We start from the raw sequence: 12,115 nt of genomic DNA, 5'->3' as shown, positions 1-12,115 counted from the left end.
AAAAATTTTATTCTTAACTCTGATGTAGTTATAATTTATGTTAGAGAAAAAGAAGTGAGTACGGTAATTTAATAATGATTTACTATATATATTCTACGGTCCATCGTTAGCTGAATCCTCTCATAGTAAAGTATAAATAAGTGGTTGTTAGGCCCCATACAGGTAAAAAGAAAGTAACGACGGTCTTGCTCAATACAAGTAATACGTGTACAGAATATAGCGTTTACTAGGGATTATTATGCTGTACAGTATATCTGTTATGCCGTAGGCTATACTTTTTACACCTCTGTTCTGTACAGTCCTATCAAACTGGTACAAACTGTTCTATTCGCTTACATGGCTGTCAGTGGATAGCCAAGCAAAAGTATTTGTCACGTATGTTTGCGCATGTACGATCCTTTTCTGATAAATCACAATGGCGTCCGGTGTAAGTTTTCAACTACGACTCCAATCATGATATTATCGTCTACATCTGCAAATTATTCTATTAAACTGTTATTTTTTTCAACTACCTAACATTTTAGTATACAGTACAGCATACTAGTGAGTGTAAATTAATTTCTGTTTATATCATATTTATAGGTTTTGTACACCTATCCGGATAATTTCCGTGCATACAAAATTCTTGTTGCTGCCCAATACAGCAATACAGATATCAAGGTGATTTCCGAACCTACAGAATTTGTCCTTGGCGAGACTAATAAGAGCGCTGGATTCTTGGAAAAGTTTCCCCTAGGAAAGGTAGTTCAATTAAATGATTTTAGAGTTAGGGATATAGTGTAGATACAAAAATGAAAGAATAATTTGGATAACTGCCTATACGGCTACGTAAAGGCCATAGTTCATTCTGTCTGCATCTCTCGAATCTCGTCTCCCAAGACGGTGATCAAATGACGCATGTGCTTATCCCATTGGACCTACTGTATATCTTTATAGATCGTAATATACTGTAATTTGTTGGGATAGTTGAAAGAAATGATACGAGTATCTCTGTAGATGTATGCCTCAGTGCTATTCTACTTTAGTATTTTCTGATATTGATGCGACATCGAGCACTATGGACGTATAGTATTGATACTCAATAATGATTCAATATTTTACACTGCAACTATGGAATTAATGAGCTACTATTACAGCAGTCATCTACAACTTCATATTAATCGATTCTTTAACATTTCTAATCATTGAACTTAAAATACATTGCGTAGGTACCTGCATTCGAAGGCTCAGATGGAACTTGCATTTACGAAACTAACGCTATTGCCTACTATGGTATGTGTACAGTATTCAACTTGATCGATTCGATCTCTCACCGATCAGCTTGATAGGATTTGTTACTTTCAGCGACTACTTTTGAATTACCCCCTAATAGGACTTTGTTATTTACTTACTTTGTACTGTACTATTCGTGCTGTACTATTCATGCTGTACTATTCATGCTGCTGTATAGACCTCAATAAGACAATTCCAGGGAGATTTAAATTGAATTAAACAGATGCTTGTTAACGTCTTAACCTACTTACCTTTTGATAAAGAGCTAGTACAGTATTGGCCATGTTTGCCAGGTTCATACTTTACTGTAACAGCCTCTCCTTAATACGAGTAATGCCATTACAGATGCAGGGCAATGGTAGTACAAGTTCAATTTCTCAACAACTCTATAATTGGAAAGTGATTTATCTTGACATGGAACGAAATTTCAAGTAGATCATGATGATGGGTCCTTTTTTAAAAAGTTATGTTCGTATATAATTCCAAAAATTGAAACAATTTTGTATATTCTAGTTTCAAATGCACAACTACATGGCAAAACCAAAACCGATGCTGCCAAAATTATGCAGTATATAAGCCTAGCTGACAATGAAGTTTTGCCTCATGCTTGCTCTTGGGTTTTTCCAACTTACGGGATAATGCAGTATAATAAACAGGCAAGTCTTAGTAGTTCACTTCATATCAGTAATCATTTAACTCAAGTAATCGTTGTAGTTGTGTGCTAGAGACTGCTATATTAAAAAATAACATCTCTCTACCTTTTAATGATGAAATAAAGTCTATAGATTTCATGCTATCTTGCTGAATAGCAACTTTTGATTTATCTCTTTAGAATACCGAAAAAGCCAAGGAAGTGATCTCATCTATTTTAAAGGTCCTCAACAATGACTTGTCCACAAGGACTTTCTTGGTCGGAGAAAGAGTAACCTTGGCTGATATCTCTTTGGCGTGCAATCTGTATCACTTGTTTAAACAGGTTATTTAGAAACATCATTTATGTTTAGAACGAGTAAAAACAAAATGGACACACCGCTAATTGATTGTTATATGCTATACACTGGTAGGTCCTTGATCCTGCATTTAGAGCACCTTACCCCAACGTTAACCGATGGTTTACTACGCTTGTAAATCAACCTCAATTCCGTAACGTGATTGGAGAATTCAAGTTCTGTGAAAAAATGGCACAATTTGATGGTAGTCTATTATACGTAATTTGACTCCCTGATAATAGTTCTGCTTGTTTAATCGTACTCTTTATCTTACATAAAATAACGTCGAAACTACATAGCTAAAAGATTTGCAGAGCTCCAAGGAAAAGACAAGAAGGACCAAGGAAAAGATAAGAAGGACCAAAAAAAAGAGAAAAAGCAGAAAGAGGAGACAAAGGCCGCGAAACCAAAACCCAAGCCACAAGCAGATGATGATGACGAAAAACCAAAAGAATCAAAGAAACCTGATCCTTTTGCCAATCTTGCTAAAAGGTATCATAATACTTTTTATTTTTTCTCTGCCTAAATTATCACTTCAATATGACGAAAAGTTTTGAAATGGTGTAATTAACGTATGTTGATACTTATCTAGTGCCTTCGTACTTGATGCTTTCAAACGAGTTTATTCCAACGAGGACACAGAAAAAGTTGCGATTCCGTACTTTTGGGAAAATTTCGACAAAGAAGGGTTCTCAATTTGGAAGGGGGAATATAAATATCCAGAAGATCTCAAGAAGATATTTATGTCTTGCAATTTAGTTAGCGGTATGTTTCAAAGAATAGAAAAGTTGAAGAAGCATGCGTTTGGCAGTGTCTGCATTTTCGGTAAAGACGGTGATAGCACTATTTCAGGAATCTGGATAATGCGCGGACAAGAATTAATCTTTAATGTAAGTTACTTACGATAAAATACGATCTTAATAGGAGTTACAATTTTGTGTTTTAGCTTACATTATTGTAACGTAATGTATTTTAAATATTTGTAATGCGAAGCTCGACGAAGATTGGAATATCGATGCTCCTTCTTACGAATTCGTTAAACTGGATGTTGACAAGTCAGACGACAAAAAGCTGATTAACGAGTATTTGTTATGGGAAGGAGATTTCGGTGGCAGAAAATTCAATCAGGGAAAAATATTTAAGTAGCTCAACAATTTATCAAGGATCGTTTCTATCAACGAATTATAGCGCAGACTTACTCAAACGAATGAGGTTAATGGACTGTATTCGATCCTTGTATTGCATTGTATTATGCAAAATAGCGTTGTTGTATACATTTATTTTGAGCTAAATAAATACCGAATCAATTTGCAAATGATTTAAAGATTGTGCCTAAAGTTTTGGTCTTAGTTAGCATGTGATAAAAAAATACCAACATGTTCTAACAATTAATAATTAATAGTTTATCACTATATGTATGAGCAAGGACTTCAAGAAGAAGTCCCTGATATAAGCGGAGGATTACTATTCAATTCGTGGAAGGGGCAATGACCCATTCATTTTGATACAAGTTATTAAGAGAATATTCTTTATTGTTCAATAAATTACAAGACTACGTACCATTTTGCATGAATTATAGGTTGTAGCAATGACATACGTAGCAAGGTTATAATACAATGCATAATTCACAGTAGTATTTTTCTTAGGTATTTTGTGATTTCAATTGCAGTCGTAATTTATCCATCAGTATATTCGATTCCAGCGTTAAAACTGTTTTGGTACGATTTAATTCTTCCATAACGTCTATAAGAAAATGAAATAATTTACTTACATTATTAATGTGGCCCGAGAAAGCATAACGAATATACCCCGTTAATAATTTAATTAGCCAGTTACACTAATATGCGATTACTAGGTCAGTTGATGGATCCCAGCAATAAAAACTGTAGAATTATAGATGAGTAAGATATTACTGAATCAATAAACTATGAAATGGAAACTGTATAGTCATCTGATTCGCTTTTTAATTGCAATTTCGACAATCTACGTTATAACTTTCTAAATATTGTACTTACTAAATTCGTACATGTCAATACAGAAGTAAAAGCGAGGCTAAAATGCTATATGATACCTTTAGACTTTAAATAATCGCCATCTATTTCTGCCGCAATGTTTCTCGCTTCTCTTTCTAAATCCCTGCCTTGACTCAGCCATTGCTTCTTAGCCGTTAGATTCTGATTATCCTATCCAAGAAGGCATTTCATTTTTAGTCCGTTAACTAAAGTTAATATAGAATTATTTTATCACTATTTACTGTACATCTTACTGCATTCTTTATCGATACAATATCTATATCATTTTCTAATGACTTCATACGTGTTCAATTACTAGATTCTGATTATCCTATCCAAGAAGGCGTTTCATTTTTAGTCCGTTAACTAAAGTTAATATAGAATTGTTTTATCACTATTTACTGTACAGCTTACTGCACTCTTTATCGATATAATATCTATATCATTTTCTAATAACTTCATATGTATTCAATTACTATGATAACCAAGAGTATATAAATAATAATAATAATATAACTTCATAGCCCTGATGGGCTTGAAGATTTTCGATCCATTGCATGATAATAAAATCATGCACTATGTCAATTGGCTTCTCCATGATAATTTTAGGTAATAATTAAAACAAGAGTTAACTGATAGCCATCCTTCAGTTAAGATGCCTTATCACTAATAGCATTGCTTAAACATTAAGTGTGTAATATTATTACCTCGTTGACTAAATCAATCTCCTGTAGAAGTTGAGCGATGTTTCGTTCTTTTTCAACAATTGCTCGATGTAAGAAATTGTATTGTTGTGTAAACCGATTAAACTGCGATTGGAGCTCTTTCCTTTCACTGTAGCAACGTTAAATAGAAAAAAAAAACAGGCTGATAAAATAAATTACTATCATGGCAACACCAATAATTCTATTTCGCCCTTATAATTGATATCTATATATATATATATGTCATCTGAGCGAAATACATCCTTGTTGGAAATGTTTCTTTACTTACCTCGTATCGTCGTTGCTCATGGATAATAATTAATTGTAATGCACTGATGTATCAAAATTACTGTCATTAAATATGATCTACTATAATAACAAAAGGTATAAGTTGATCTAAGGGAACTCTTATGCTAAATACGGCTGGCTATCGCCATCATATTGATATTTATATCGATTTTCCCCTGCTATCCTGTAGCTAAAATGATAATAAAGTGGATAAATGGACAACAATCTGCAAGACTATCCAGATTGAAATGTACCTGCGCGGTAGCAGGTACTAATGTATACATACGGGATAGTAGTGCTGAAACGCTAGAGAAGGGTAATATACATTCACTAGCTACTACGGGTAGGATGAATGAGCGGTATAAGCGTACTGGTACAGGATGGGAGCATGCGATCGAAAACAGCCTGCAGAAGCTAGAGGACTTCTACTAAACCTTAAAGCAGAGACTTCTCGGTAAACTTCAATTCATGTTCCGTCAACAGCTTTAAACTAACACTAATCATCCAGCTTTTATTCTCGTAGCGGTTTTCTTGCTTAAAACCTTGCAGACAGAGCTACTACATGGCTATATGCCACAAAGGGTAGCCATTTGAAGGAAAAGATAGAGGTATTAGGCCTGCATCAGGCTTATGCATTCAACCGTGTTGTGAAATTTACGCTTTCAGCCAACATCATTCATTTAATTTTAATTATATATAATGAATTAGAATTAGTTTTCGAGTTGCTTTCCTGATGAGATCTTGCTAATAGGTCTAAAATTAGTCTACTGTATTTCCACTGATATGTAGGATTTTGTTCGATGTTGATACTGGTTGTATCCTCGCGAGCTCAAGAAAAATTCCAATTTCAAGAATGAATGACTGGCTAACAACAAGATGAAGATGATGCTGTCTTATGCCAAAAGATTTACCTTGTCGTCAATATCGAGAACAATTTATCCTAGACTACTCTGTTCTTTACCTGATAAATATGATAGTACTAGCAGGGATAAATTTTGGTACCAATGGTGGATCAAGAAAAATTTATTTCAAGATAAAGGTAATATGCAACGGCGAGCTGATGGTACAGCACTTACTCTACCTCTAGGAATACGTCAGTGTCCTGAAATATTATATTAAAAATCCAATAATAAATAATTACTATAGGATCAATCTGCATAATATTGATGTTATCATATCCATAGCAGGCAATCTAGGAATTGCTCATATGCAATACCTGTAGTGGGTTATGAGTATTTATACTGCTTTCGTATATCCCTAAAATGCAAGCATTCAGGCATGCATATACACAATATTCATTAATTAAACATGCAGTTATGACCGCCGTGACGATGATGCATTTGCACACTTCCATCACATCAACATTAGATGCCATAGTGTGTACTAAAAAGTTTCTCTTCCGCAATAAAGCTTGCATGGGTATACTTGTATTCGTACTAGCTTGATATCGACGTTAGTACAATCAAAACTTAAAAAATATGCCGCTAAACCAAATGTAATAATGCCTGCAGTGGTATACGCATATGCATACTTGTATCACCTTGCTGCTTTCATATCGACATCATGTACATGCAAGTACCCGTATGTTTGTTTACTAAGCTTTGAATCTGGCCTACTGACTGCCCTACTGATACATTACATTATCAATTAATAATTTAGTTATTTCTTCTAGAAATGATTCATCTTTACATTATTATTATTATTCTTGACTAATTGGAAATTATAACTGCAATGAATATTCCAGTATATGATAACTAAGAGTAGCTTTAGATTGTAGGCTCTTAGCCTTGATTACAATTCTCAAATAGCTAGTATTAAATTATCCTACGCCATGTTTTCAATTAAACATTTATATAGAAACTGAAAGTAAGGAATCTTTCACCATGTTGCTTCCTCCACCCAACGTGACCGGCAAATTACACGTAGGCCATGCATTAACAGTAGCAATACAGGATTCACTCGTCAGATGGCATAGAATGAAGGGCGAGCGAACGCAATGGATTCCTGGCGTCGATCATGCCGGTATCGCTACCCAAAGTGTAGTTGAAAGAGATCTCATGAAAGAGGTATAAATTATATCACTGATTCTGTTATTAGGAACTTTGTATTAAAATATGATTGCGCACAAGTATATGGCATTTCTTATTAGCTTTGACATAAATACTTTGTAACAAAGTTTGCTTTAACTAATAGTTTGATACCACTTCTACATTATTATACTGTAGTAAATGCGTACGTATATTCTATTCACAATTTACAACCGCGTGTTGTATGTGTGTAGTAAATATAGAACTTACAAGATACTCCGTCTATGCTAAAACAATGCTAACTTGTCTGATTATGTTATCTACGTATATCGGATAGCATTGACATAGTTATTTGATTTCGTACTCATTTTATTTTACTCTTTCAGGGCAAAAATCTTCACCAAATGGTTTGTACGATCTCATCACGAAAATGAATTGCAGATACATACGAGAAATAATACGATACTCTTATTTCTTTGCTATAATAACAACTACTAATTTATTCAATCATAAAGCATAGTTCTAATCAATTCTTATGCATTTTTAGACAAGACAAGATACTGTTGAAGCCATCACAAAATGGAAAGATAAGCATAGAAATATTATTCTAGAGCAACTTTCTCACCTAGGTGGCTCCCTAGATTGGTTAGTTACGAAAATACTGAAATTGTTTGTGAAAATTTAATCTACAGTATAACCTGTTATTCAAATTGAAAATTATACGAAATTAGGAGTCAACTCATTTTTACACTGGATAATAATCATTCTGAAGCAGTCACTGAAGCTTTTGTTCAACTTTATGAAGTAAACTTGCCTTAAAAGCTGTTATAATATTTATAATTTAAAACTGGTGCTGAGTTAAAGTTTACTGTAACTCACTATATCTGTCCTATTTATGCCAATACTTGTTCTCAATTATAGAAAGAATTAATATACCGGGATTTACGTTTTGTTAATTGGAGTTGCCACTTAAAGACTGCGTTATCCGATATTGAGGTTTAATTCTTATAAGCACTCATATAATACAGTAATAATTGATTTTACGTCGTTATATATTCATCATTCTATTACAGGTTGACCACGATATTGTTGAACGTTCGACCAAAATTGCAGTTCCAGGACTGGGAGAAAGTGTCACCGTCGGTGAAATGCATACCTTTCATTATCCAGTTGCAGATGGTCAATGTAGTATTCCAGTTGCTACTACTCGTATTGAAACAATGCTTGGAGATGTAGCTGTAGCTGTGCACCCAGACGATGATCGATATAAGTAAATGCTGTTGTATCTTGCGTAATCTATACTAGGATATTGCTAACATTTCCATGATTGAGTTAACAAACCAGATAATAAGCAGAATATAACATTTGTTGTTAGAAACCTGCACGGCAAGTTTGTAATAAACCCGTTCAACCATAGAAGATTACCTATCATATGCGACCGCGAGCTTGTCGACATTAACAAAGGTTGTTACTGCCTGATAGATATATGTGTGAAATAATTTATTTCTTATATATAAATCTATATTATGACCTGACTTGAAAGGTACGGGTGCGGTAAAAATAACACCAGCTCATGATCCAATCGACTACGCCTGTAGTCAACGACATAATCTTCCAATTATTGAAATTTTGAATGAAGACGGAACTATGGTAGGCTTCAGATGTTTCATGGTGTCATATAGGTGGATATTTCATTTTGTTTATACAGGAATACCTAATAGATAATCGAATGTCTTCGCATTTTCTGGTGTAGAATGATAAATGTGGTTGCGAAAATTTTATTGCCCAACACCGTTTTAAAGTACGAAATAAAATTATTTCTGAGTTAAAAGAAAAAGGTTTATATGCTGAATGTATATCTTACCCTTCAACTGTCTTCAGGTAAATATGAACAGTACTTGGATTAATATAGTTCAATTCCTAAAAATTTTAAAATAAGCTAATAATCATGCTAAGCATTTTTAAACAAATTAATCCATTTGAACCACTTATATATACTATAAAGATGCTCAAGATCTGGCGATATAATTGAACCTATGTTGAAACCTCAGTGGTACATTAAATGTGATACCATGTCAACTCGGGCACTGAACTTTGTCAGGGACGGCCTCTTAAATATTGTACCGAGAAATTACGTTAACGAATGGAACAGGTTAACCATTTCATACCGTTTTCGGTTAAAACAATCCCATTTACATGTAACTGATACAAAATGCACATTAGAGACTAAGCCTAATAAACTTACCCCTTGTATTTTATTTACACGAACAATAATAACAAATTTGTGCGATATAATTAATCACACAGATTTAGAAATAGATCTTTAAATGTTCATTACGAAGTATGCAGAATAATACTTTTTTACATATCTTACTTTGTTTTATATCCACTTACTATTGCCTGAATTTCCGACTGCAAAGATGGTTAGAGGACTCGCGAGATTGGTGCATTTCTCGTCAATTGTGTTGGGGACACGAAATTCCAGCTTGGAGGCTAACAGTTCCAGATCTTGAAATTTCAGATCAGCAATCTTGGTTTATTGCGCGAAGTGAACGTGAAGCTTACACCAAAGCTAAAGAGTTTTTACAGGAAAAGGGATACAATTCTAAGGTTCCTGATAGCATACAAAGAAGGGTTGTATTTAATCTTATAAGTCTTCTCATTGGAATGCTACGTGTATTTTTTGTAGTTTACGCTAGAGAAAGACATAGACGTTTTAGATACCTGGTTTTCATCTGCTTTACTTCCGCTATCGGCTGATGGTTGGCCAAATAATAAGCGAATGAACAAATACCCTCTTTCCGGTAAATTATTTTATTAATCTGTTACAACATACCATACTGAAAGTGCAGTATTTACAAGCGCAGATTTTAATATTTGATTCCTGCGATAAAGTTAATTGCTTTTACTAAGCCTTAGTAATAATCATAATTACTCAAAATTATTACTTGCCACGGATGTATCAGATCTTAAATAATATTTTTATACAGTTATGGAAACGGGAGCCGATATCTTATATTTCTGGGTGGCTCGAATGGTTATGTTGTGCAGTGAACTTACTGATGGAAATGATTCCCCATTTCCTACTGTTTATTTACACCCTATCGTGCGCGATTCTAGAGTGCGTAGCTTTATAAATTTAGAACTCTATTTGGTAACATTTCTATCAATGCTAACATTATTAGTTTAAAACTTAAATCTACATAGCATACTTATCGCTACTGTATCTGTTAGGGCCGTAAAATGTCTAAAAGCCTTGGAAATGCAATCGATCCATTGCATGTTATCGTAAGACTATAACTATATCAAAAAAATTTAATTTAAATCTTATGTATAAAAATTCGTCTTACTATGTACCACTCAGAATGGAGTCAGCCTTAATACCTTACAGTCAGCCCTGGACAAAAGTAGCCTGCCTCCAAGTGAAATTCGAACATCTAAACAACAGCTAAGCCAAGCATTTCCCCAAGGTATTGCTCCATGTGGAGCTGATGCCTTACGTTTGACTCTGCTACTGTATATGGTAGGTTATCCGGCATAATTTGTTATATTAATACACGATGACTTTATTTTACTGATTTGTAAATTTTTTCTAGAAACAAGGGTCAGGAATTAATCTAAACATAAAGTAAGACAATTATTTATTTATAATATATCGTCGTATTTTCTTAGATGAAACTTAGAAACTGACCACAACTGATTAAAAATTATCCAATAGTCAACTCATTTCGAACAGAAATTTTTGTAATAAGTTATGGAATGCAGCCAAATTTGCTAGTCGTTTATGGGGAGATGATTTCCGTCCTCAGGTTTCTATCATAATTTAGAATTCATATAGCTCAAAGCTTTGTATTTTCTACATCAAGCCAGCCCGTCAAACGAAATGATTCTGTTGCAGGAACTAAAATCTAATTCGAAATATCTTAGCCAACTCGATCTATGGATGCTTAGCCGGCTAACAGTAGCAACGGAAGCCTGCACACATGGCTTACAGAATTTTAAAATGGTGCGATCATACCTTGATCAGTAATTGGCGCTTTTCTGTTATTGATTCTTGTATAATATCATTGCTTGATGCTAGCACTATTATTTTAGGACTTGTATGCTGAAAGTCTAATTCGCTTAGTCAGAAATGAGCTTTGTGATGTATATATTGAATTTATGAAGTATTCGATTATTAGGGATTCAAGTTCTGAATCCAGGTAACGATTTCACTATTAAATATTTGTTTTAAATTTAACTTTTTAATTTATATATTGCACCATTGTTTAACTTTCCTCTACGTAGCTACTGGAGTAAATGCGTTCTATACCACATCTTAAGCAATATCCTACGTTTAGCGCATCCAGCAATACCTCACATTACGGAAGAACTATGGCATTTCTTACCTAACGCTTGTAATATCTCGGTTTGTAATTAGTATTTTCAGTATGATAGATTATAGCGAAACTAATACTGCGGTAAATCTATGCATCCAAGGGAAGATTTACCTATATACAGTGCTGTATTGCCTTATTTATGCAATACTGACACGGTAATTGACGAATAATTAACTGTTTGATGCATCAGGAATCTATTACCTTGGCTCCCTTTCCGGATGTGAAAAATTTTAACTTTACTAGAAATGACATCGCAGAAAAGAATGTATACTTAGCATTAAATGTTCTCAAGTAGGCATTGTAATGATAATTTTAGGCTTCCAGCAATCATTCTATCATCGGATTAGTGTGATATAATTAAATTAATTCCTATCTGTGTACTGTTTTATTTCTAATTAGAACTGGACGTTATATTAGAAACGAATACGAGCTGCCGTGGTCAAT

General features: G+C 33.9%; 3 protein-coding genes across 3 annotated transcripts; 2 read left to right on the top strand and 1 right to left on the bottom strand.

The window, feature by feature from the left end:
* Nucleotides 1-415: 415 nt before the first annotated feature.
* On the top strand, nucleotides 416-3,559 carry TRIADDRAFT_63207 (expressed hypothetical protein; the record flags this gene model as incomplete). Its single annotated transcript, XM_002108996.1, has 9 exons — nucleotides 416-427; nucleotides 583-741; nucleotides 1,209-1,272; nucleotides 1,786-1,973; nucleotides 2,105-2,248; nucleotides 2,337-2,466; nucleotides 2,561-2,753; nucleotides 2,854-3,151; nucleotides 3,255-3,559. The coding sequence occupies 9 exons, from the start codon at nucleotides 416-418 to the stop codon at nucleotides 3,405-3,407; spliced, it is 1,341 nt and encodes a 446-aa protein (XP_002109032.1). The 3' UTR covers nucleotides 3,408-3,559.
* A 344-nt stretch (nucleotides 3,560-3,903) lies between these two features.
* On the bottom strand, nucleotides 3,904-5,286 carry TRIADDRAFT_52654 (uncharacterized protein; the record flags this gene model as incomplete). Its single annotated transcript, XM_002108278.1, has 4 exons — nucleotides 3,904-4,004; nucleotides 4,333-4,444; nucleotides 4,981-5,107; nucleotides 5,267-5,286. 4 exons carry the CDS (start codon nucleotides 5,284-5,286, stop codon nucleotides 3,904-3,906), a joined length of 360 nt encoding a protein of 119 aa, XP_002108314.1.
* A 933-nt stretch (nucleotides 5,287-6,219) lies between these two features.
* Nucleotides 6,220-11,688, top strand: TRIADDRAFT_10625 (uncharacterized protein; the record flags this gene model as incomplete). Its single annotated transcript, XM_002108995.1, has 20 exons — nucleotides 6,220-6,328; nucleotides 7,123-7,331; nucleotides 7,840-7,937; nucleotides 8,024-8,096; nucleotides 8,214-8,288; nucleotides 8,366-8,562; nucleotides 8,668-8,759; nucleotides 8,836-8,942; nucleotides 9,046-9,173; nucleotides 9,298-9,444; nucleotides 9,713-9,902; nucleotides 9,982-10,096; nucleotides 10,283-10,413; nucleotides 10,527-10,580; nucleotides 10,657-10,815; nucleotides 10,889-10,920; nucleotides 11,011-11,069; nucleotides 11,138-11,298; nucleotides 11,388-11,494; nucleotides 11,580-11,688. Coding segments are annotated over 20 exons (2,352 nt in total), but the record flags the coding sequence as incomplete, so codon positions are not given.
* Between the last annotated feature and the right edge of the window lie 427 nt (nucleotides 11,689-12,115).

This window comes from Trichoplax adhaerens, genomic scaffold, assembly GCF_000150275.1.
Source record: "Trichoplax adhaerens TRIADscaffold_1 genomic scaffold, whole genome shotgun sequence".
NCBI classification, from domain to species: domain Eukaryota; kingdom Metazoa; phylum Placozoa; class Uniplacotomia; order Trichoplacea; family Trichoplacidae; genus Trichoplax; species Trichoplax adhaerens.
This window is presented reverse-complemented; position numbering and strand designations above follow the sequence as displayed.